A 25715-nucleotide genomic window follows, 5' to 3' on the forward strand; every position below is an offset into this window, starting at 1 on the left:
CTATAGGGCCACTAATCTTAATGGGTTAGGACTCCACCATTATGACCTCATTTAATCTTAATTACCTTCTAAAAGCCTTGTCTCCAGTTACAGTCACATTGGGGGTTAGAACTTCAATATAAGAATTTGGGTTAGGGGCCACCTGGATGGCTTAGTCAGTTAAGCAACTTCCTTCCGCTCAGGTCATGAGATCAGGGTCTTGGGACCCAACCCATGTCAGGCTCCTGCTCAGCAGGGAGCTTGCTTCTCCCACTCTCCCCACTTGTGCTCTCTCTCCCTATCTCTGTCTCTCTCAAATAAATAAATAAAATCTTAAAAAAAGAATTTGGGGTGGGGACACAGTTTAGCCCATAGCAATGACAGACTTCATTTTTAAATGGTAGTCACAGTGGGACAGACACCTGGAGGCTCAGTTGGTTAAGTGTCCTTGATTCTTTATCTCAGCTCAGTTCTTGATCTCAGCATCATGAATTCAAGCCCCACATTGGACTTCACACTGGCTGTGGAACCTACTTTAAAAAAAATGACATTTATAACGCCAGCATGCATGCTTCTATAGTGATGATGATAGTCATTTTTCCTAATACTTTAATTCTGTCCAAGAGAGATAATTACTTCTTATTTTGTAAATACCAGGTCTTTAATTGTAGTTCTTGCTGTTTTTTTTCCCCCTTAGTAACTCTTTGGTTACAGTCACTGGGGAATTTATATTCTTACTTGTAATATGTCAGAGCAGAAATAGTATTAATAAGAGGTGACACAGTAGCTTTGCCATTATAATTGTATTTATGCAGCTAATCTGACTTGGAGGATAATACTTGTGCAATAATATTCATTTGTCATAAATAATAACTAACAAATGTGCCAGGTATTCTTTTCTTGACACTTTCTGTGTTTTATTGAGAGCAAGGAGGGGAAATGATCTGTGGTAAAGAAAGAATCTGTATACTGGAATAGTATACAATAACAAAAATATCTGAGAGGAAGAGCTTGCAGATGATTAAAGGCAATAAAGTATACAGGTATTTTGATAAGAATACATCCAGTGTACAGTAAAGGAAGAAAGAGTCATGCCTACAAGATGAATAGGGGCAAAGAGGGCATGGAAGTCTATGAAGGATGTTGCAGGCAATTATCAGCAGGGGTAGCAAAGGAAAGAGGCGTGAAATGGCTAGAAGATATAGGCACTCTGTAAGCCATTCCCAATGGCTTCAGAGGAGTTAAAGCTACAGTGAGTTACGTAGAACAAGGTCCAGATCATGGAAGACTTCAGGTGTTATGCTAAGGAGTTTGGGCTCAATTTGGGAGGGATTGAGGAATCAATAAAAATTTAAGTTAGGGGAATGATATGATAAGATCTCTGTTTTTGAAGGACCACTTTGGCATTAGTTTGCGGTGATATACTGGGTGAGTAGAAGAAAGGGGACGGGTGATTTGCTGTAGTTCAGGTAAGAGGTGTTGAATTAAAGCAGTAAAAATTAGGATGGAAAAATGGATGCATTTGAGGTGATAGGGAGGTGGACACTATAGGACTTCGGATTGATTGGATGTGATGCATTGCTGAGCACTGCCTTGGGCCTAACTCACATTTCTAACTGAGTCTTACGGGACCCCACTTTGAAGATTTCTTCCATAATAGCTAAACTGTAGCACAGAGAAGACACATAGTTATATTGATCCAAATTTAGGGGTTGGCAAAGCAGTGTTGGCCAATGAATAGGATATAAGGATGCTGAAGAGATTATAAAATATTCCTATACATTTCAGGCCAGATAGCGAGAGAAGTGTGTGGGAGAAGGAGAGCAAAGAAGCATGAAGGATAATGACCAGTGGAGGGGCTGAGAGATGATTTGTCTCCAGTGTGTTGAAGATTAGATGAAGGAAAGGTTAAGAAAGTGAGATATTTGGAAAGGATACCATCTGTCGGTAGACAGAGATTGGTTTCCTTGAGTTTAAGATTGTAGACCCTGAGTAGTTCCCAGAATGATGAAGTCCAGGGTATGACCACAGAAGCACATTGCTGAAGTGGGAATGTGGGTGAGGGGGTGTAGGAGCTGAGGAATTTTGCAGTAGGTTGTTGCTGGTTTATCCTTGTCGCCGTTAAAATTGCCATGATGGCTTTGGAGCAGAGAGCAGCTTTGGAGAAGAAAAGTCCTGAAAAAGTCCTTAGTGAGTGAGCAGTAATTAAAAGGTAGGTGGATGACAGTAATAGGGAAGCTATACACACAAATGCCAGAAGAGGAAAAAGTCTTTTACATGTGAAGATGGAAAAGTAATACTGGTGTGGAAACATGAGAGTGGAGCTGGGGAAGTGCTGGTTTTGCCTTTGGGTTTTGTTAGGTGCTGGGGAAGAGTCTCCTTTAGAAAATGCTACAGGGAAGTGGGGTCTCCCAGGAAGAAGGGTTAGCTGAGGCAGAGACGTGGAGGGAAAATTCCATTGAAGATGTGAGGCATTTGAGTCACTCTGAAATAACGACTCTGATGTAGAGGTTAGGACCAGCTAGTAGCTGAAAGAAGACCTGAGCAGGGAAAATGCATGGAGGAAACCCATAGAGAGGAAGGTCTGGCATTTTTGCAGAGAGGCTCAGGATGACAAGGATGGCAGGAATGTTAGGACCGACGGCAGTGAAGTTTGTGGGCCTAGGAAAAGCAAGGACCAAAGTGGTATTGGTTACTTAATGAGGTTAGCAGACTGCAGTCTTTGCTCCGAGTTCAAATGCCTTGCCAGTTACAAAATTCTTATCCTCTAGCAGTTTATAATTTAAAAAAGAGGAGGCCATGTAACCAAAGAACTCTGGTCTAATGTGGAAAGTGTTAGGTGTAATTACAGAGTATAGGCAGAAGTCTGTGAAAGTGCAGAGGAATGAGAGTTTAGCTCCAGCTGGAACACCACGGGAGGACTTCTTGGAAAGCTTGCTTTTTAACTGGGTCTTAAAGAGTTGGTAGGATGTCAATAAATAGACGGGGATAAAGAGGCATTCTGTTTTGGAATGGCATGAGCAAAGATGTGAATTCAGGGAAATACAGAGCTTGCTTGTGGAATAGTTCATAAAAGATCAACATAGAGAGTTTGACCTCAACAGAAGCAAGGGAGCAATGGAAAAGAGCAGCGGACATTAGATTGTATTATACCAGTGGCCTGTGATGATCAGAAGCATGCACAAAGCCCATCTGACAGAAGAAAAAAAAAACACTGAAAATAGAGCTCTGCATTCTAGGGTGTCTGTGGCCACCTCCAGTCTGAGTGGCCATAAAGGGCAGCGCATCCTGTTTATACCAGAAGAACATTGAATAGTTCTGTTGTGTGTATGGGCATGTGTGTGTCTGCCGTCATCACAAGAACAGCAATAGGATATACTCTACCCCTGTCTCTTTCAGCCTCTACTCGTTTGCTTGGGGTTTAAAACCTCTTGTAAACTGGTCACCTAGAACTATACACATCAGCGCTGCTTCACATATAACACGGTGGGTCATAATATCTACTACCCATGTTTATGCATGTCTGGAAAGAGAAGTTAATAATTAAAAGCTATTTGCCATACTTCTGCTTGAAGGACTAATTCTTTGAGACTGCAAGTTATTAGTTATAGAACCTAGCTTTCTTATTTTATGTCCCTTAGATATATTTACTTTATACTTTGACTTTAAATAACCCTTTGGTTTCTCAGTGGCACATGCTATTATATCTTCTCTGTCAAATCATTTTTTCTAAGTAATACACTACCCATAATTCCAAATTGTGTTTTATTGCCTTTAATTTTATCTTCTCTTAGAAGGTCATATGTTTAAAAATAGTTTTGCACATTTGAACTTGTCCAAAATAGACTTTATGAGGTGCTGATTGCCATATCATTTAGAATTGTGTTTGGCTGTACAGAATAAAAAACTCCATTGCAGTGTTTTTAAAAATTGAACTTCAGGGGCACCTGGGGGGCTCAGTTGGTTAGGCATCTGACCCTTGTTTTGGCTCAGGTCATGATCTCCTAGGTTGTGAGATCAAGCCCTACATTGGACTCCATGCTCAGCAGGGAGTCTGCTTGAAGATTCTCTCCCTCTGCACTCTCTCTCTGCTGCACATACCCTCTCTCTCAAATAGATAAATAAATCTTAAAAAAAAATGAACTTCATTTTTTTTATATAACAAAAATTCGATATGTAGGGAGCTGGTGTGGATTCGGCTGCTCAGTGATGCCACGAGGACTTTATGTTCTTCCTGTTATTTGGGTCCCAGTTCTTAGCAGGTCAGCTTGTTGGTCATGTTTACAAGATGGCTACAGTATTCCTAAGCTTTACATTCTTGTTCCAGCCAAGAGAAAATGGGAAAGGTTAAGGACTGTCCTGCTGTTCCTGCTCACCTTTATTAGGAAACCTTTGATTTTTGTAACTATTAACATAGTTTCTCTTAAATCTCATTAACCGAAGTTGTGTCACATGGTTCTCCTGGCCACAAGGGAGCCAAAAGCAAGCCTGTCATGTTAGGCTGGGCACATTTTGCCCTAATCAAAGTCAGGGAAAAAAGAGTTATGTGTGTATATGGAGTAGGCAACAAATAATGTCTCTCAAAGTACTATGCCTAAAGTTTGATTATTTTATCTGTTATTTTAACACAGATGGCATTTAATTAGTGAGAAGTTGGCTACAACAACAAAAAAGAAAAAAGAAGAAAGGAAGAAAACATTTCTCTGTCAGTTTCTCTATCTTTATATTGTAAAATTAGATAATAGAATTTCTTGTGACTACTCCTTTGTGTAATATTACAAATTGTTGGGTCTAAACAAATAACAACTTATACTCACACCTTGAAATAGTTAATAAAATAAATACATGTTTGCATTTGAAAAAAATGTTATGAAGTCTTCCTACTAGAATACTGTTTTTAATCCATTTAAGTGAATTTATTTTGGGAGAGATAATTTTCCCATTGTATGAATATATAAAAACATTTTTCAGGGCACCTGGTTGGCTCAGTCAGTTCGGTGTCTGCCTTCAGCTCAGGTCATTGTCTCTGGGTCCTGGGATGGAGCCCCACATAGGGCTCCCTGCTCTGTGGGGTGCCTGCTTTTTCCTCTGCCTTTGCCTGCTGCTCTCTCTGCTTGTCCTCTCTCTCTCTCTCTCTCTGTCAAATCAATAAATAAAAAATCTTGTAAAAAAACCAAACATTTTGCAGATGGCATGATCTTACATTGGAGAACTGTAAAGGCTCTACCAAGAAACTGTTAAAACTAATAAACAAATTGAGGAAAGTTGCAGGATGCAAAATCAACATGCAGAAATCAGTTGTGTTTCTATACACTAACAACTCTCCAAAAAAGAAATTAAAATAATTCCATTGTGGTAGCATCAAAAAGAGTAAAATACTTAGGAGCAAATCTAACCAAAGAGGGTAAAGACTTGTACAAACTGTAAAACTGTGATGGAGAAAACTGAAGGCATAAATCAATGGAAAGTTATGTTGTGTTAATGGATTAGAAGAATTAATCCTAAGATGTCCATGCTGACCAAAGTGGTCTACAGATTCAACACATTCTTTAAAAATTCCAGTAGCAATTTTCATAGAAAAAAGAATCCCGAAATCATTGTGGTACCTCAGAAGACCCCAAATAGCTAAAGCAATCTTGAACATGAAGAACAAAGCTGGAGGCATCATACTTCCTATCTTCAAACTGTATTGCAAAGCTGTAATTTTCAAAACAGTATGGTCCTGGCATAAAAAAGAGACACACAGATCAACAGAACAGGATAGAGAGCCCAGAAATAAAACCACACAAATACAGTCAACTTGTCTTTGAAAAGGGTGCCAAGAATGTACAGTGGTTTTGGTAAAAATGGATATCCACATGCAAAAGGATGAAATTGAACCCTGATGTTACACTATACACAGAAATCAAACCAAAATGGATTAAACATTTAGATGTGAGGCCTGAATGTTTAAAAATCCTAGAAGGAAACAAGGGAAAATCTCCTTAGTATTAGCTTTAGAACAGTTTCTTGGACTTGACACCACTAGCATAGGCACAACAAAAGCAAAAATAAACTACATCAAACTAAACAATTTTTCTATAGCAAACGAAATAACAAAATGCAAAAGGGACCTGCAGAATATGAGCATATTTTCAGACCATAGATCTGAAAAGAGGAGGATGGGGAGATACTGAGCACAAGGGACAAAGTGTTAGATACAATGTGAATAGTTCCAGGGACCTTATGTATAGCATGGTGACTGTTGTGAGTAATACTGTACCGTATACTCTTGAAATTGCCAAAGGGTAGATCTCAAATTTTCTCCCCACAAAAAAAAAAAAAAAAAAGTAATGATGTGAGGTGATGGGTGTTTGTGTTGGCTTGATTGTGGTACTCATTTCACATTTCAAGGTGTATACATATATCAAAACATCATGTTATACACCGTAATGTGTCCTGCATAGTTCTCCTTTATCAGTCACTCCTCAGTAAGGCCTAAAAATGTAACAAGAGAAATTGAAGTGACAGTTTCTTTTGGAGAAGATGGTTTTCACATTGTAGAAATAATTTAGTTATTGTTACAGCAGGTTTATGGTGAACAAATTTTAAAATAAAAATCTGGTTTTTAAGTTTCACATCTCAAGATGGTTTATTTTATCAAAATCTGATGAAAAAAATTTGACTTTTGGTGTGAGGAAGCCTTTCAATATGTTGGGAGTGGAGCTTTAGAAAAATATATTTTTTAATCAGAACCTTAAGCTTCGATTCCAAGTGCCTGAGATTTTTTCACCTTTTTTTTTTTTTTTTTTTTTTTTTTTTTTTACTTTAAATGATTTTAACTTTGTTTTACTGATATAAGGAAATGATGTAAATCATTCAGTTTGTGGTATAGGCATATTGTCACTGTTTTAGAATTTAACAAAAATAATACATGTTAATAGTATATGTAGACACTCAGGTGGATTTTGTGGAAAATGAAGACAGTTCTTCCTTTTTGGGTAGTTAAATTAATTAAATTGTGATTACGTAATGTAATGGAAGAAGTAGATATTTAAGACAGGCTTAGGGCGCCTGGGTGGCTCAGTGGTTTAAGCCGCTGCCTTCGGCTCAGGTCATGATCTCAGGGTCCTGGGATCGGGTCCCGCATCGGGCTCTCTGCTCGGCAGAGAGCCTGCTTCCCTCTCTCTCTCTCTGCCTGCCTCTCCATCTACTTGTGATTTCTCTCTGTCAAATAAAAAAAAAAAAAAAAAAAAAAAAAAAAAAAAAGACAGGCTTATATAGAATTTGATTAGTGGAAAGATACAGGTGGAAAGACAGGTGACAGGCACCTGTATCTGTTCCACTTCTCTAGCCCTGTGAACTTTTTGTAGTTTCTCAAGTGTTCTGGGCTCTTCGATCATTCAGGATCTTTGCAGTGCTTTTGGTTTGTATGCTTTTGGAGTTCCCTTACTTATTTGTCAGCTTGGCAATTTTCTGTCTTTCAAGACTCGCTTCAAAGAATATCTTTTCTGTGAAATCTTCCCTGAAGTTCCTGGGAAAGTTGGGTTCTTCCTTTGCCTTTCCCCCACGGTCCGTTTTCTCTGTTTCTGTCTCTGTCTCTGTCTTTATGTTTCTCTCTGTGTTTGCAGTGTGTTAACCTTGAAAATAAAGCTGTCAGTTATAGTTCCAGCAAAATGGATTTATCAGGAATAACAGAATTGCAGTTTGAGACATGAGCATTATGGCACAACCATAGGCAAGTCCAGAGGACAAAGGAGAGGGATGCTCTTTTATGTGGAAAAGGGGGATACAGAGGAGCAGTTATAAACTCTGTGTTAGAAACACAAAGCTCATTGGACTAAACTGGTGTTTGAAGTGTAGTGGCTTTAGTTGGCTGAGTTGTGACAGCTTCTCTTTGGCGGGGCTTTTGCCAGGCAAGGAGAAAATCTTCCTTCTCCTGGGGTGGTAAAATAGAGGCTTCTTCCTGTTGGGAATGCAGAGGACTGCAGAGAATGGTAGGGCACGAGAGATCCCCCCCTTCTTGCCTCCTGACTATTTTAAAGGGGGCTTCCTTTCTTCAGTTTCACGGGGCTTAGTATCGTCATCACAACACACCATTTATTTACTTATCTGTCTCTGCCACAGTTTGTGAACTTTGTGAACGGGAGGGTTTTATCCTATTTATCTCCAAATCTTAGAGCCTAGTGTAATGGTTTTGTATATTGGATCATTCAGTGAGTGTTCATTGGATGGATGAAGGAGTGGATGGTTGAACAAAAAGAATTAGCCCCATGTTTATTCAGGAGTACTGGGGGTCTGTCCAGAGGGACTGTGGTAAAAATACTTAAGCCTGCAGGTACAGGGAGTTTGTAATTTATCGGTATTTGAAGACAGGCTTGAATAGACAAAGTAGGACTGGTTGGCAATGGAAGTTTTAATAAATAATGGAGTTACAATTAGTAGAATTTGGAGTTAGAATTAGTAGAATTTCTGAAATTGTGTTTTAAAGCCCTCATTTTTGAAACGTACTGTGCTTTTGTGTTTTGTAGTGCTTCCACTTCTCATTCAGAGAATTCAGTGCATACAAAATCAGCTTCTGTAGTATCATCGGATTCCATTTCAACTTCTGCAGACAACTTTTCTCCTGATTTGAGGGTATGTATGCCATTTTTTTTAGGTATTTTGATATATTTTTTGTTAGCTGTTTGTGGCCAACACTATGAGTGTAACCTTGCCTAAGTGCAACCTTGCACTAAGTTAAAACCTTGCACTAAGTAGTCTACCAAGACCTGTCTTTATAGTATATCCCAGAACAGGCCCCAGGTCTGGAAATCTTATTTGTAAAAGAAAAATATGTAATTCATTTCTGAGTTTGATAACTTTGAAGTTCTTTGCAAAAAGATAATTAGTGGGTTTGGTTGTTATGTCAAAGATGTTCACAATTACTCCCATAATGGTGGCCAATAATAGCTAACCTTTTTTGAGTACTTACCATATCCCGAGTGTTGTTCTATGTCCTGTAATGAAATAGCTCTTGTAGTACTTCTTCAAATTCTGTGAGGTAGAGACTATTTTCATCACTATTCTAGGAATAATAATAATTCATAGAGCTTAATACCATGTCCAAAGTCTCGTCACTAATAAATTCTCTAGCTAGTCTAGCTCACCTCCAGTTCTGGAGCTAAGTCACTTAAATATAGTGTTGTAGTTGCTATGCATCTCATTGTAGTTTAAATATTCTTGTATTTGTTCAAGGTCTTATTGCTATGAAATTAACCACACCAGTGATATCCTGTAGCACTTTGAATGTTTTTGGATTCATCGGCCTTTCTACAACTGCTTATCTTTGAATGATGGAGAAAATGAATTTCATGTGCAGTGCTAACCCTTAAACCTTGGAGTCTTTTTATCCTGACCAAGTGGCTGCTTTCCCAGTGGTTATACTTCCACAATTTTAATGAGAACATTTTTTATATTAATGAAGTCATTTGCTGTTAAGCATATACTGAGACTGTATCTTTTTTTGTGTTACATTTTCAAGACAGAATCCAACAGATGTAAGAATACAGATTACAAAACATCTGTAAAGTCTTCCTCTTTTTTGTTCTTGTGTTGTGAAGTGTCATAAAATAATAGTTTGGGTATAACCTGACTTTAAACATTACTAAAAATAATAAACATTTATCTTTATAGTCTGGATATATTGTGCTAATTATGAAGGCTTCATAATATCTTTAGCTATTATTTTGTTGCATAATATACATTAAGGGCAGGGTTCATCATTAATAACGATGGATATAAACCCATCATTCCCTCTCCTTAATTCATTGCTATTTAAAAATTTATCTTTTGGGGGACGCCTGGGTGGCTCAGTTGGTTAAGCAGCTGCCTTCGGCTCAGGTCATGATCCCAGCGTCCTGGGATCGAGTCCCACATCAGGCTCCTTGCTCGGAGCCACTGCCTCTGCCTCTGCCTGCCATTCTGTCTGCCTGTGCTCGCTCTCTCTCCCTCTCTCTCTCTGATAAATAAATACAATCTTTAAAAAAAAAAAAAATTATCTTTTGGGGCACCTGGGGCTCAGTTGGTTAAGACACAGCCTTTGGCTTAGGTCATGATCCTGGAATCCCAGAATAGAGTCCCACATTGGGCTCCCCGTTCAGCAGGGAGTTTGCTTCTCCCTCTGACCTCCCCACTCCCTTTATGCTTTCTCACTCTCTCTCTCTCTCAAATAAATAAAATCTTCAAAAAAACCCCTGTCTTTTATATATGTATCTAACTTTTGTTTATTCATTATGTTAATACAAATCCACTGAAGGCCTGTGAATCTTTTTGGGCTACTTCTAGACAGATTACATTAGTTAAAAACATCATTTTTAAAAAAAGATTTTATTTATTTACTTATTTGAGAAAAGAGAGCAAGTGAGCCGGGGGCGGGAGGCAGCAGAGGGAGAGGGACAAGCAGACTTCGTGTTGAGCATGGAGCCTGATGTGGGGCACAGCCCCTCAGCCAAAGCCAAGGGTTGGATGCCCAACCGACTGAGCCAGCCAGGTGCCCCACATTGTTTGCTTTTAACTCGTGTTGTGATGATAAAGAACTCCTACTAGGAGTGGGAGAAATGTCACTTTTGCTTCTGGCTATGCCTGCATTATTAATATTCAATCTGCCTTTTCTTGCCTGAAATAAAATATAAGTAAATGGTTCAAAATAAACCATTTTTGTGTTCTTGTGAGGGATAAGTTAGTTAAACTACTTAACTAGGCATACCTGTGAATCACAGCTGAAAGGTGGCCTCTGCTCTCAGCTTTTTTGAAGGCAGGTCTCCTTCATTTCCTTGGGACACCAAACTTATAAATAAGAGTGACTGACTTACATTGGGACAAAATGAGGGTCATAATTTTTTTCCAAATATTTTATTTATTTATTTGACACAGAGAGAGAGAGATCACAAGTAGGCAGAGAGGCAGGCAGAGAGAGAGGGGGAAGCAGGCTCCCTGCTGAGCAGAGAACCTGATGCGGGGCTCAATCCTAGGACTCGGGGATCATGACTTGAGCTGAAGGCAGCAGCTTAACCCATTGAGCCACCCAGGCACCCCCATAATTTTAATTTGTATATTAAACATTATAATTTATTTCTTACTAGATATTTTTAAAAATTTAAAACACTTTGATTTACAGAAAAATTGCATAGATAGTATGGGGTTCCTATGTACTTGACCTCCACTTTCCCCTATTATTAATGTCTTACATTTGTATGATACATCTCTCAAAAATAATGAACCCATGGTATAATTAAAGCCTACACTTTTTTCAAGTGTCCTTAGTCTTTACATGATTTCCTTGTTTTTGTTCTAGGATCCCATCTAGGACATCATATCACATTTAGCAGTCATGTCTCCTTAGGTGTTTCTTGGCTGTGACCGGCTTTCAGACTCTTTGTTTTTGGTGATCCTGACAGTTTTAAGGAGCACTCATCAGGTGTTTTGTAGGCTGTCCGATATTTTACCCATAGACTGGGGTTATGTCTTTTGGGGAAGAAGACCACAGAGGTAAAGAGCCATCTTCATCACATCATGTCAAGGGTACATACTGTCGACATGATTTATCACTGTGGATGTTAACCTTAATCACTTGGTGGAGGTAGGGTTAGGGGTTTTCAATGCAAAATACTTTTTTTTTTTTTTCCTCCTCTGCCTTTTTATACTGTAGTCTCTGAAGGAAGTGGCTATGCACAACCCGAATTTAAGCCCATCTTGTTGAGAGTGGAACTTCTACATACATTTTTTGTAATTCCTCTGCCTGGAGATTTGTCTCTCCTCTCTCATTTATCACTTTATGCAGCCATTTATTTATATCAGTATTTACTTATGGATATCTATTTTATATTTTGGATTTTAATTCAGTGCTACCTTGTTGCTCAGATTGTTCCAACTCCAAATTGAGAGTTACCTCAGTCAGATCATCTGTCCCTTCGATGTATTCCTATCATTGTTTTGTTTTGTTCTCAACCCTGTGTTACTTTAATAAGTAAGCACTACAGGATAGTCCAGCCTTATCTTGATATTTTCTGCCTCAGTTTTAAAATCATCATCCATTTCTTTCTCACATTGAGGTCCTTCATGCATTTTGAATCTATTTTTGTGTGTGGTGTAAGGAAATGGTCCAATTTCATTTTTCTGCATGTGGCTGTCCAATTTTCCCAACACCACTTATTGAAGAGGCTGTCCATTTTCCATTGGACATTCTTTCCTGCTTTGTCGAAGATTAGTCGACCATAGAGTTGAGGGTCTATTTCTGGGCTCTCTATTCTGTTCCATCGATCTATGTGTCTGTTTTTGTGCCAGTACCATACTGTCTTGATGATGACAGCTTTGTAATAGAGCTTGAAGTCCGGAATTGTGATGCCACCAACTTTGGCTTTCTTTTTCAATATTCCTTTGGCTATTCGAGGTCTTTTCTGGTTCCATATAAATTTTAGGATTATTTGTTCCATTTCTTTGAAGAAAATGGATGGTACTTTGATAGGAATTGCATTAAATGTGTAGATTGCTTTAGGTAGCATAGACATTTTCACAATATTTATTCTTCCAGTCCAGGAGCATGGAACATTTTCCCATTTCTTTGTGTCTTCCTCAGTTTCTTTTATGAGTACTTTATAGTTTTCTGAGTATAGATTCTGTGCCTCTTTGGTTGGGTTTATTCCTAGGTATCTTTTAGTTTTGGGTGCAATTGTAAATGGGATGGACTCCTTAATTTCTCTTTCTTCTGTCTTGTTGTTGGTGTAGAGAAATGCAACTGATTTCTGTGCATTGATTTTATATCCTGACACTTTACTGAATTCCTGTACAAGTTCTAGCAGTTTTGGAGTGGAGTCTTTTGGGTTTTCCACATATAGTATCATATCATCTTCAAAGAGTGATAATTTGACTTCTTCTTTGCTGATTTGGATGCTTAATTTCCTTTTGTTGTCTGATTGCTGAGGCTAGGACCTCTAGTACTATGTGGAATAGCAGTGGTGATAATGGACATCCCATTTCTCAAGGAGCCCAGATTTCTTTTATTGGAGAATGGTATGAGAAACCAAGATCTGGGCACTAGGCTTTCTTCCTTTCTCCCTCCCTCCCCCTCTCTCTCCCTCCCTCCCTCTCTCGCTTTCTTCTTTCCTCCCTCCCTCCCTTTCTCTCTCTCCTTCCTCCCTCCCTCCTTCCCGTCCTTCCTTCTCTTTCTTTCTTCTCCCTTCCCTCCCTTTCTTCCCTCTCCTCTTCTCCCTCCCTCCTTCCCTACCCCACCTCTTCCCTCCCCTCCCTTCCTTCCTTTCACCAAAAAGGAACAAAGTTATTTTACTTCTGAAGCAAAACGTCATTTGCATGCATTTTATTTGGAGGTGATATCATGGGTGGGGTGATCATATATGCACATTAGTCTGGAGTAGTCTTATTTTATGCCTGTTGTCCCTTCCGGTTTAACATCAGATACAAAAATGTACCAGATTATTGACTTTCTTAGCGCTCTGGAGTACCAAGGGCATCTTCTGAAATTACATATCAACTCCATGACTGTTGGGATTCTCTCCATTAGTGCCTTATGAATTAAGCATCTTTCAAAGCTTAGAGGGTCCCTCGGAAAATCTTTATGAGATGAATGAAGAGACAGTTGTTAAATGTTAAACTGAAGAGAAGATGGTTTTGGGCAACAAAGGTTAATTGTACTTTCCATAGTAGTGTGTAGTCTGCCTGTTACCCTGTTCCCTCATTTTTAAAGTTACCTTTGATTCCTAGTCTTTTTTCTCAGTTGTGGAAGGGAGATGAATGATTAACATTATATTAAATGTTAGTATTCTTTAAAAAAATGCCACCTAATTTCAAATATGTGCTCTTTTCAGAGGTGAGATAGGAAGAATGTGCTTCTAATACTTGAAAAAAATCTTCTTGCTACTGGTAAACATTTCTATATGCCTCATCTCAGTTTTGTGCAGCGGCAGTATCGTAGCCAGTGAGGTTTATCCGAGGTGCGATTATTGCTTTATAAGCCTCAACTCATTTAACTTCCACAACAGTCCTGTGAGACAGATACTGTGACTCCTTGTGACTAGTGAGAAACCTGGTACTCAGAAGAGATTAATTAAGTCCCATGCTTAAAGGCACGCAGCTCCGTGTTCGCCTTACTTGGTCTCAGGTGGGTTGTGTCCCTGTACAGCCCATTACCCAGAGTGACTGGCCTTCTGTGACTTGGCTGTTGTTTTTAGACATGTAGTGAGCTTTTCTGAAGGGACAAAGAATATCCCAATACACTTTTTGAGGTAGCAATAGCAGTTTTGAACATTACTTCCTTAATAAATTAAAATTCCTTTCCTAAATAATCAGAAAAGGAGGCTTTTTGTAGTAAAGGTTTGATCTCCCCTCAGTTCTGTTAGTTGTTGATATTTAGTGTGTATAGTGTGTATACCTTCAGTGGCCCTAAAATTTAAGTGTGCTAGTTAATTATAGGTGAGCCCAACTGCAGACAGCTGTGTGTTGTTTTCTGCCTGATCGTGGTTTGGCTCTATGCTTGAGATGAGGGGCTTGGTATGGTTGGTGGTTGTGAAAATCATCATTCACAAATGATTTGAAGTTAGTTAACCTCCAGGCTTTGAGTTCTCCACATAGCCTCAGCTGTTTATCCCTGCCCTGAGCCTTAACCTTTTAAAGCTCCTTTAGTAACAGCTTTTAAATGGAAGTATGAAAAGCACCATGCATTGGAAAGCTAATCCAGTTTCATTAGAAATCTTAAATCAAATTGTAAAAAATTTCTGCTACAGGTGTTGTGCAGTGACCCTTTTCCTGAGAAGATAGTGTGTTAGTTGATTAACAGCTGAATGTAAAAGCTTGTGTTGAGGATTTCTTATTAAAACAAGATGAAACTATGCTAGATATTTGAAACTTGTATTTATTCAAGAGGAGTTCTCTTTATATTTTTCATCTTTTCAGCATTGCTTGTTGCGGAATGGTAAAATCCATTCATGTGTTTCTGAAAAACTGAGCACAAATTTAGCCTTGGTAAATTCAATCATGGTTCCTCAGTGAATAAATGTAGAGTGTTTGTTTGCTTCTTTTCCTCTTCATGTGGTAGAAAAACTTAGGTAATTTCATTAAAATTTTTCAAAAAAATCCTTTCAAAATTCTCCCTGCCCCCTTTCATTTAAAACTTTTAATACAAATGCATTTATTTTTTTATAAATCTGCAGTTGTTAAAATCAAGCTTTCTTTAATAAGAACATATTTTTAAAGTTTAGCACTTAGTGAAATTAAGAACCTAAGGAACTAGTGTCTGGTTTATTTGCTGACTGAAATAATTTCCATGAAATGTAGGATTTGAAAATTCAGATGCATACAGCTCTATTTATTTATAAAGTGTAATTTGCATAGTGTTGGGTTTTAATTAAAATAAATTCCTTAAATGGTGGTGACTAAAAGATAAATTAGAAGTTGTACTATGCAACATTTCCTTTGTGGTATCTGTGATAAGGCATTTATACCAATGTTTGTCTATAATTCAGAATCAATATTAGGATGGAATTGTATTTTATATCTTTTATCTCTATTTTATAATGCCTGTTTTATCTTGGAATATATGTGTTATATGACATGTATAATTTATGTATATATAGATACTATATATGAGATAAAATTTGTAATATTTTCAGTTTTTAGCCATCTGCTCTTATCTTGTAATAGTTGAAAGGCTTAAATCAAGTAAATTTGCTTGTCTTTTTATATTATTTGTATTTTCTTTATGAAACAAAGGTCGGAAATAATTGGATTATTTCTTATCTAGAGTGTGTGCAATGAATATTGACATGTTCTGAAAATATGTAAATATAGTCAGAATGAATTAAGACTCATTGAGCAGATATTAGATAGTGAACATTTACATGTGAACTATTACACATAATCATTTCAATAGTCAGAGGAAAAATGGTTGAAGGTAGCATTCATTAGCAGAAGTTAATATACTACTGCTCACACCAGCGTCAATTCTTGAGAGCCTACGAAATGAAAAGAATAACTTGAGCCAGGTAAAGGATATCCATCAAAACTCTTCAATAAGTCTTACACTTAATGGGGAAATGTTAGAAGCATAGCCTTTAAACTTAGGAACACGATGCTAGAATTCCTACCCAGTAAAATAAGAAAAGAATAAATAGTATAAGAAATGAAAGGAAGAAAGAAAGCTTTTTAAATTTACAGATGATTGTCTATATGGAAAATATAAGGAAAATCTATATGCAAACTATCAGCACTGTTGCTGGATACAAGATAACTTTAAAAAGATAAATCATACTTTTGTACCTTAACAAAAATGTTTAGACAGTGTGATTTTAAAAAGATTTCCAGTCACAAGAGCAACGAAATGACATTACTCAGGGATGCATGTAATAAAAGATATATGAGAACTGTATGGGGAAGGTTATAAACTTTATTTAAGAACTTAAATCTAAATAAATAGATGAGTAGACACAACCATCTGGAGGTGTCAAATATTTTCAGTATATATCTATTAATGCAATATAATTTTAAACCAAATTCAAAAGTTTGTCTTGTAGAACTTGGCAAGTTGATCCTAAAATTTATATGGAAAAGTAAAAAGTCAAGATTACTTAAGAGGAAAAATGAAGGGGGAGTTCACTTAATAATTTGTAGAGCTAAAGTAATTGGAATGGAAATAGATCAGGGAGGCACATGGCAGAGTTCAAGAATGACTGATATTTGTAGGGACTCTGTGTATGACAGAATTGGTATAACAAATCAGTGGGGAAAGAATGAACTATTTGGTAATCAGTGCTGGGTTAGCCATATTGAAATTAAAAAAAAAAAAGCTGAGTTCCTAATTCACATATACACAAACAATGAATTCATTAGATTAAAAACCTAAAATTGAAAATCAGAATATTAAGATTTTAGAAGAAATTATGTGATACTATCTTTATTACTTGCATCAGGCAGGAATTAGTAAATGAGTCCTGAAAGATGTTAACCATAAAAATTATTATTAAATAAAGAAATTTAAAAAGTTTTATTTATTAAAAAAATAAAAAAGTTTTATTGTGCTAAAATGGTAAGTAAGGACCTTTCTTGCTTATTGATTACTGTTCATCTGACCTCTCTCATCTTAAGCTCTACCCTTAGTTATATCCCTAGTTCACAGACCAGTACCTGAATGAATGTGACTTAAAAGCTCTTTCATACTTGTGGCCGGTTGCAGCACTGGAAACATTTGTCCTCTCATTTGCTTTGTTTAGTTGGTGGAAAAGTTTGAGGAGCACTCCTAATCAAGTGACTCCTGAAACTACTTTTTAGCCATATCTGGAAAATGGAGGAAGAAATTCTGTGTTTTATTCATAGTTCCAAATAAAATCTATATATTTAGTCACTAAGTCACTGCAGTCTTGAAATTTTCTGGGTGTTCTGAGGAAACAGTGTCCTGTAAGACATGGTTTCTGCCAACATGGAGCTTGGAGTCATGTAGTGGAAAAGGAGGTAAGCAAATCAGTGATTATTGCATGATAGATACTATGAAAAAGGTATACTGTGGAAGCAAAGAGGACAGAACATTCTAAAACATTCTAAAGCAGAACATTCTAAAGTTCATAAAAATAAAAAAGGGCTATGGCTGTAAGCCCCTTGAGGACAGATATACTTGTCTTACTCTCTGTTGAATCCGTAGAGATCAGTATCTAGAATGTGAAAGGTACTCAGGAAAATTTTGTTGACTGAATCAGTAGAAGAGAATGAGGAATACGAAGTTGTTTGCTCATTTTCCTTTCCTTCTTTTTTTTTTTTTTTTTAAGATTTTATTTATTTATTTTGACAGAGAGCATGAGCTGGGGGAGAAGCAGACTCCTCGCTGAGCAGGACCCTGGGATCATACCCCAAACTGATGACAGATGCCTAACTGACTGAGCTACTCAGGCACCCCATAGGTCCTTTGTTTCTTAATAGTCCCCTAAGTCTTTTGTGTGGTAGGTTTGCTTTTCTCTGATTTAGTTAATGCATCATCATCAAGCTAATCTTCCTCTGAAATCACTTTCATAATGTGATACCCCTATTTAAAAGTTCTTCAGGGAGGAGGGCTGCCTGCATGGCTCAGTTGGTTAATTGTCTGACTCCTGGTTTCAGCTCAGAGCATGACTCAGGCTCCTGGGATTGAGCCCTGTGTTAGGCTCCCGCTCAGCGGGGAGTCTGGTTATCTCCCTCTGCCCCTCACCCCACTTTCTCACTCTCTTTCTCTTTCTGTGGAATAAATTTTAGGAAAAAAAAAAAAAATCCTAAAAAAAATCCTTCCAGGGGATCCCTGTTTCTTACAGAAAGTGTAGACTTTTAAGCCTTGTGTTCAGGGTTCTCAATGTATGGTCACATCAAAGCTATCACAGAGTATGTCCGTCTTTTCCAGAACATAACCCCACATCTATAGATAGGTTTTTTTTGTTTTTGTTTTTTTTCAATAGTCCCTTAAATGTCATGTGCTCATTTCAACTTCCATTCATGCTGGCTCATGCATCTGGAATGTACTTCCTTCTGCTCTTTAGTGAAACAAATCATGGTATGTTAATAATAGACTCAGCCCCATCAGGTGATTCCAGTCCATTGTGATCTTTTTTTCCTGATAGAAGGTATATGGATAATAATCTGAGAGATAATGTTAAAAAACAAAAAACAAAAAACAAAAAACTGGGGCACTTGAGGGGCTCAGTGGGTTAGGCCTCTGCCTTCGGCTCAGGTCGTGATCTCAGGGTCCTGGGATCGAGCCCCGCATCGGGCTCTCTGCTCAGCGGGGAACCTGCTTCCCCCTCTCCCTGCCTGCCTCTCTGCCTACTTGTGATCTCTCTCTCTGTCAAAAAAATCTTTAAAAAAACAACAACAACAAAAAAAACAAACTTTGAAGAAATTATATGAGGAAAATTTGGAAAAGAGATGGAAGTGGTCACTAATTCATTTCTGTCATTGAAGAGCCACCAAAATCCATTTGAAAATGGTCACAGTTGTCTCATATCCAACTTTATTAGGGAAATGATTTCAGTCCAAACTCTCATGATTTCTGTTTTACTGAATTTTTCTCCAAAGTTACCATTAACTCTGTTTTATAAGATTTTATTGTTTATAACAATGCTAGTTTTTTTTTTAAATTAAAGTAATACAATGAAATAAAAATTTGTGGCAAATAGAAATAGAATTAAGGAAAAAAATTACCAGCACTTTTACTACTCTTGCTCTTAGTATTTGGTATATAGAAACTCCTCCTTAAAAATTTCTTCTTTGGGGGTGCCTGGGTGGCTCAGTGGGTTAAGCTGCTGCCTTTGGCTCAGGTCATGATCTCAGGGTCCTGGGATCAAGTCTCACATCAGGCTCTCTGCTCACTCTCTCTCTCTCTCTCTCTGTCTGCCTCTCTGTCTACTTGTGATCTCTCTCTGTAAAATAAATAAATAAAATCTTTAAAAAAAAAATTTCTCCTTTGGGTGGAAGAATGGGTTAGCCTGGTTGATGGGTATTAAAGAGGGCACATATTGCATGGAACACTGGATGTTGTACACAAACAATAAATCATGGAACACTGCATCAAAAACTCATGATGTACTGTATGGTGACTAATATAACATAATTTAAATAAAAGAAAATAAAACTTAAAAAAAATTAAAAAATAAAAAGTTAGACGCCCCCCCCAGCCCGCCAAATTTCTCCTTTGACAGTTATAAGGTTGGGTACCAGAGTAAAAGCTCCTCAGCTCTGCTCACCACAAGCTCATGATGTCAGCAGTTGACTAGGCTCTAGTAAGTAATGTCTTGCCCACCATTCTGTTGGGTCTGTAATTAGTTTGATGTGATTTGAAGATATTATTAACCCCCTTAACTCTTAAAAGAAAAAAAGTCTGAATGTGTTAAGAGTAGTAAAAAGAGCCAAATCATTATAATAGAGAATCATAAATAAAGATTATTTAAAAATTAGAAAGTATGAAAAAATGATATAGTGAAAGCATAAATCATGATGCAACAGGAATAATATTGACTGTATTCAATTCATTGTAAGGAGATAAGGAATAGTATATGTGCCTAAAGGTTATTTAATTAGGTGGAATACTAATTAACATGATAATTCTAGAGAAGACAAAAAGTGTTTCAGACTTCAAAACTGAGCATAAAGTGCTGTTGATATAATTGCTGTTACAACCCACACATGATTCCATATAATCACCTTCATATATACAGAAAAGGCACATAATGAAAGCTATTTGACAAAATTCAACATCTTTCAGATTTTTAGAACTTTTTAATTAGAAAGCAATGGGTAAAGGCTTATGTAAGCATCTTACTTAATAGTACAGTATTAAGTAGAAATAGTCCCACTAAAGAACAAGATAGGGTTACCTACTATCATGCCTGTGTTATTTATCGTTGTTTATAGGTACTGTCCGATGCAATTAGATAAGAAGAAATACATGGTAGGCATATTATTGAAAAGGAACAGGCAAAATAAGCATATTTTTACCTGGAAATCAAGAAAATCAAATGAATATTATTAGAAACAAAGTAATTAGATGACCGGTTATAAGAAGGAGCTTGGAAGTCCTCACTCTATTCTAACAAATAAAAAGCAGAACAAGGGGGCGCCTGGATGGCTTCAGTGGGTTAAAGCCTCTGCCTTTGGCTCGGGTCATGATCCCAGTGTCTGGGATCGAGCCCTGCATTGGGATCTCTGCTTAGCAGGAAGCCTGCTTCCTCCTCTCTCTCTGCCTGCCTCTCTGCCTACTTGTGATCTCTGCCTGTCAAATAAATAAATAAAAATCTTAAAAAAAAGAAAAGCAGAACAAGTTGAAAGTCAACACCTCTTCTTAGATCCGTCAGAGAACTGAGGTTGCAGGCCAAATGGCTGCCCTCTACATTGGACAGACAGGTAGAGCAGAAACCTTCTCAGGAACCAGGATGGGGTATCAGCATAGGAACTGTAATTGATGAATTTCTGGAGGCTCACAATGGACCAGTCTGAGAGATACAACTCCAGGAGACCCCACATTTAGGAGGTCTTTGTACTTTTCTGAGTTTTACCAACAAAACCCCTACCAGATTTATACAGAGAAGAGTGAGAAAAATCTCTTTTCTGGCAGAGGGAGGGGAAAAATAGCCAGTTTTTGAAATATGTTGAAAACATTCTGTTCTCTTTGGTAAAAGCCTACCCTTGAGAGAAACTATTTTACTCGCCTACCCTGCCTGGTTTTGTCAGAGCCTGCCTGACCTGGGAGAAGGGAAATACCCAATTCTAGCCTCCTCTAGTCTCCTGTCTAGGGGAAGAGAAGTAAAAATATAAACTTCAGTACCATCCAGCCATCCTGTCCCACCTTGAGTGGGGAGACTAAGAAGCACTTGTGAGTGTCAGGGCCCAGGGGCACAAGCTCCTTAAAAGACTGAAGACTGGGCGCCTGGGTGGCTCAGTGGGTTAAAGCCTCTGCCTTCGGCTCAGGTCATGATCCCAGGGTCCTGGGATCGAGGCCTGCATCGGGCTCTCTGCTCAGCGGGGAGCCTGCTTCCTCCTCTCTCTGACTGCCTCTCTGCCTACTTGTGATCTCTGTCTGTCAAATAAATAAATAAAAAATCTTAAAAAAAAAAAAAAAAGACTGAGGACTGTAGGACTTAGTCATAGGACTATAGAACACTTCCGCTCCCACCGCCACACCTTAACCATGATATCACTAAAGGCCTGATTATTTCAGTTCTCTTTACCTAGTACTTCATGTCCAACTTTCAACAAAAAAAATTACAAGGCATACTAAAAGCCAAGTTTGATATATAAGAATCAATAGCTTCCTATTATGAAAATACTTTTAAGTATTTTAAGTATATACTTAGGTATTTAAATATATATATTTAAGGGAGGGAAAGATCCTATTTATAATAACAATTGAAAATATAAAATCCAAAAATAAACTTAAGATATATGCAGAGATTTTATGAAGAAATTTTAAACTCTGATGAATAATATAAAAGAACACTTAAATAATTGGAAAGACATACCTTGTTTGATATGAAATTGAAGTGCTCAATATTGTTCAGATTTTAGTTCTTATTCTGTAAAAATATGGTTCAAACTTGACAAGTTGATGCTAGAATTTGTAATGACAGAAGTCTGGAAATAAGAGAAATGTTTTTTCGGGGTTGATTTTACGCTTATAATTGAATACTGTGCAGTCTTTGGAAAGAAGAGGTGGATCTCCACATATGAATATGAAAATATGTTCAAGACAGTTAAAAACAATCAAGAATTAAACAGGGTGTATAAGTTCCCATTTGTTGGGAATTGTGGGGGGAGGAGTAAAAGAAACTTGGATACACAAACAGGTAGTATTACTTAGAGGCGGGTAGAATGGAGACAAGGAGATATGTTTGGAGGCTCTGAACAATTCCAAGTAAAAATTGATAAAAAGACATGAGCTAGGGTAGTGACATAATGCAAAGTGAAGGACAGATTTGAAAACATATTTATGTGGACAGAATGCATGAAAGCTGCCTCAATGTTGTAGATTAGGGGGAGAGCGGAGTCAAAGATGATGGCCCCCAATTTCAGATCTGGTGACAACTTTTGGTTCAGTTTTCTTTTTTTTTTTTTAAAGATTTTATTTATTTATTTTTGACAGAGAGAAATCACAAGTAGACGGAGAGGCAGGCAGAGAGAAAGAGAGGGAAGCAGGCTCCTCGCTGAGCAGAGAGCCCGATGCGGGACTTGATCCCAGCACCCTGAGATCATGACCTGAGCTGATGGCAGCAGCTTAATCCACTGAGCCACCCAGGTGCCCCTTGGTTCAGTTTTCTGATTGCCTCTCCTTTGTACACTTCATACACAGCCAAAAGAGATGACCTTAATGTGTCCTTCAGTCCTTGCTCACTCCCTAACTCCCTTCTTTCTTCCTTCTGCTCTTTTTTGCCCCCTCATAGCTTTAGCTGTTGTTTCTTTATGAATGACTTCCACCTCTTACCTCTGGTCCTGGTCTCTTTCTCAGCCTCGCAGCCCTTGTTTTGTTGCCTGCTGTACATTTGCACCAGAATGCTATCACGTCATGAGCATAATCTCAGTACAGTTACACAGTGCAAGTTCAGCTGCCCTTGCAAGGTATATGTCACCTTGGAAAAGTTGCTCAACTTTTGTAAGGTCACTTACCCCATTTGTAAATAGGAATAGCACTACTACTACTTCTCTTTCAGACATATTATAAGCACTAAATGAATAATGATCTAAAAGTGGTACATTAACGAGGCTAGTTCATGATGGTATTTTCCTTGGTGTGGGGTGAAATGTAAGTAATTGAGATAATATTTCATCTGTCTACCTATCCACTTCTATTTCATTTTTGGCAGATACTCTTTTTTGAGCCATCTTTTATCAAGGTAGGACTGTTCTGTATCACAAGAGTACATCCTCCTAACTTTTTGGCTTTAAAGATCTTATTTCTGGGACGCCTGGGTGGCTCAGTCGGTTAAGTGTCTGCCTTCAGTTCAGGTCCTGATCTCAGTGTCCTGGGAGCAAGTCCCTCATTCGACTCCCTGCTGAGCAGGGAGCCTGCTTCTCCCCATACTTCTGCCCTTCCCCCTGCTTGTGTGCTTGCTCTCTGTCTCTCTCTTTCTCTAATAAATAAATAAAATCTTCAAAAAAAAAAAAAGATCTTCTTTCTATTATAAAATAATATCTCTCATAGATAGTAGTTATTATTATGGTTATTTTAATGTTCTCAGTTATTAGAAAATAAAAAGTCTGCAGCCCTACGCTCCCCTTTTGCGACCCCCACAGTTTCTCCTATTTATATTTTGTATTAGTGTGGTGCACTTGTTAGGATTGATGAACCAATACCGACACATTATTATTAGTTAAAACCTTTAGTTTACATTAAGGGTTTACTCTTTGTGTTGTACATTTTGTGAGTTTTGACAAAAGTATAATGCAATGTTTCCACCATTGCTGTATTGTGCATAATAGTTTCATTGCCCTGAAAAATCCTCTGTGCTCTGCCTGTTTGTCTCTCCTTCCCTTTCACTGAACCCTGGCAACCACTCATCTCTTTACTGTCTACATAGATTTGCCTTTTCCAGAATGTCGTATAGGTGGAATCGTCTAGTACATAGCCAGATTGGCTTTCTTTCACTTAATGGTATGCCTTTAGAGTCCCTCCATTTCTTTTTTTGTCTTGAAAACATTTCTTTCTATTGCTGAAAAATACTCCTTTGTAGAGATGTACCACAGTTTATCCATTCATTGAAAGACTTTTTGGTTGCTTCCAAGTTTTCACAGTTAAGAACAGCTTGCATTTAAAATTATTCAAGATTCAGATTTGAAAATTTTTCATGATATTAGCTGTATTCATTTCCCAGGCTGCTGTAACAGAGTGCTGTGAACTGAGTGGCATAGAACACAGGAATTTATGCTTTCATAGTTCTGGAGTGTGATATTGTGATATAATAAGACATACATGTTTTGGTCTTCATGCTCAGCTCCTGGCCAGAGCTCCTAAAACCTTTGTAATTTTACCAAGTGATAAGGCCCATAGGAGGATCTTTTGATATAATATTTGGTTTTGGTTTCTGACTCCTGACAGTTCCAGAGTGCTAAAACCGAAAGAAACATCTTTGTTAATAGCACACACCTTTCAGTCTTACCTGAGTTTATGTTAATGAGGTGACCTTTGGAAAGCCTCTAAGAATGGGGTCCTGGTTGTCAGGGGAACCACCCTTGTGACTAGAGGTTTGGAACTTTCAGCCCAGACTTTGACTTAATCATTAATGGTCAGTGATTGAATCAATCATATCTGAGTAATGAAGTTTCTATAAAAACATCCTGACTGAAAGGGTTTAGAGAGCTACTGGGCTGGTGAATTCTTGGTGGTACTGGGAGAGTGATGCGCCCGCCCAGCCAGGGCATGGAAATTCCATACACCCTCTAACCTTGTACCTTGCCTTCCAGGCTCTTCCAGCTGGCTGCTTTTGAGTTATATCCTTTACAATAAATAGGTAATGTGAATAAAATGTGGCCCTGAGTTTTGTGAGCCATTCTAGCAAATTATTGAACTTGGGAGGGGAGTCATGGAAACGTGACTGATGGGTGGTTGGTCAGATGTACAGGTGACAGTCTAGGACTTGAGATAGGTACTTGAAGTGGGAATCAGTTGTGTGGACTGAGAGACCCTACCTTGTAGAGTTTGTATAACTTGTGGGTATTAGTGTAATAATTGAATTGTAGGACACCCAGTCAGCTGGTATCCACTGAGAATTAAAGAATTGTTTCCTATGGAAAAACACACCATGTTCAGTTATCAAAAGTGTTGAGAGTAGAGAGTGGAAAACTGTTTTTCTTTTAGGAGGTTAGAATCTGAAGTTAAGGTGGGAAGATTGGTCTATACTTCTCCCTTAGCTGCTGGGAAGTCCAGTGATCCTTGGTCTTCTTAGGCTTATAGATCCATCACTTGAATCTGCGCCGCTGTCTTCGCATGGCATTCTCCCTGTATCTCGATGTCTTCTTAGGGTCCTCTTCTTAAACGGACAGCAGTTATATCAAGTTAGGGCCCATCTGACTCCACTATATCCTCATCTTAACTAATTACATCTACAGTGACCCTATTTCCAAATTAGACCACATTCCCAGATACTGTCAGGACTTCAACCTATCTTTATTCAAGGGAGGAAGGCACAGTTAACTCGTAGCATGCAGTGATGCTTTCCAGACTGTTCTTCTTTCTATACTTAAGCTTTTTTGTTCTTGAATCATTG

General features: G+C 38.0%; 1 protein-coding gene, 1 long non-coding RNA gene and 1 pseudogene across 5 annotated transcripts in view; 2 read left to right on the forward strand and 1 right to left on the reverse strand.

Moving 5' to 3' along the window:
* The window catches only part of LOC116600260, a 40806-nt gene extending 16137 nt beyond the window's left edge, over positions 1-24669 (reverse strand). Inside the window, exons 1-4 of one of the 2 annotated variants that reach the window (XR_004289565.1) lie at positions 24609-24669; positions 21978-22089; positions 8933-9025; positions 7865-7924 (exon numbers count right to left, since the gene is read on the reverse strand). This is a non-coding gene — a long non-coding RNA (uncharacterized LOC116600260). Of the gene's footprint in view, positions 1-7864; positions 7925-8932; positions 9026-21977; positions 22090-24608 lie in introns of those variants that run through there. The other variant, XR_004289566.1, reaches the window with a different exon arrangement.
* Positions 1-25715, forward strand: part of MTMR2 (myotubularin related protein 2) — a 123374-nt gene that overhangs the window by 32281 nt on the left and 65378 nt on the right. For 2 of the 3 annotated variants that reach the window (XM_032360397.1, XM_032360398.1), the window contains one exon: positions 8490-8595. In XM_032360397.1, coding sequence (XP_032216288.1) covers positions 8490-8595 — 106 coding nt within the window. Of the gene's footprint in view, positions 1-8489; positions 8596-17835; positions 17937-25715 lie in introns of those variants that run through there. The other variant, XM_032360399.1, reaches the window with a different exon arrangement.
* Positions 13902-14058, forward strand: LOC116600395 (annotated as a pseudogene).

Source organism: Mustela erminea, chromosome 9, assembly GCF_009829155.1.
Source record: "Mustela erminea isolate mMusErm1 chromosome 9, mMusErm1.Pri, whole genome shotgun sequence".
NCBI lineage: Eukaryota > Metazoa > Chordata > Mammalia > Carnivora > Mustelidae > Mustela > Mustela erminea.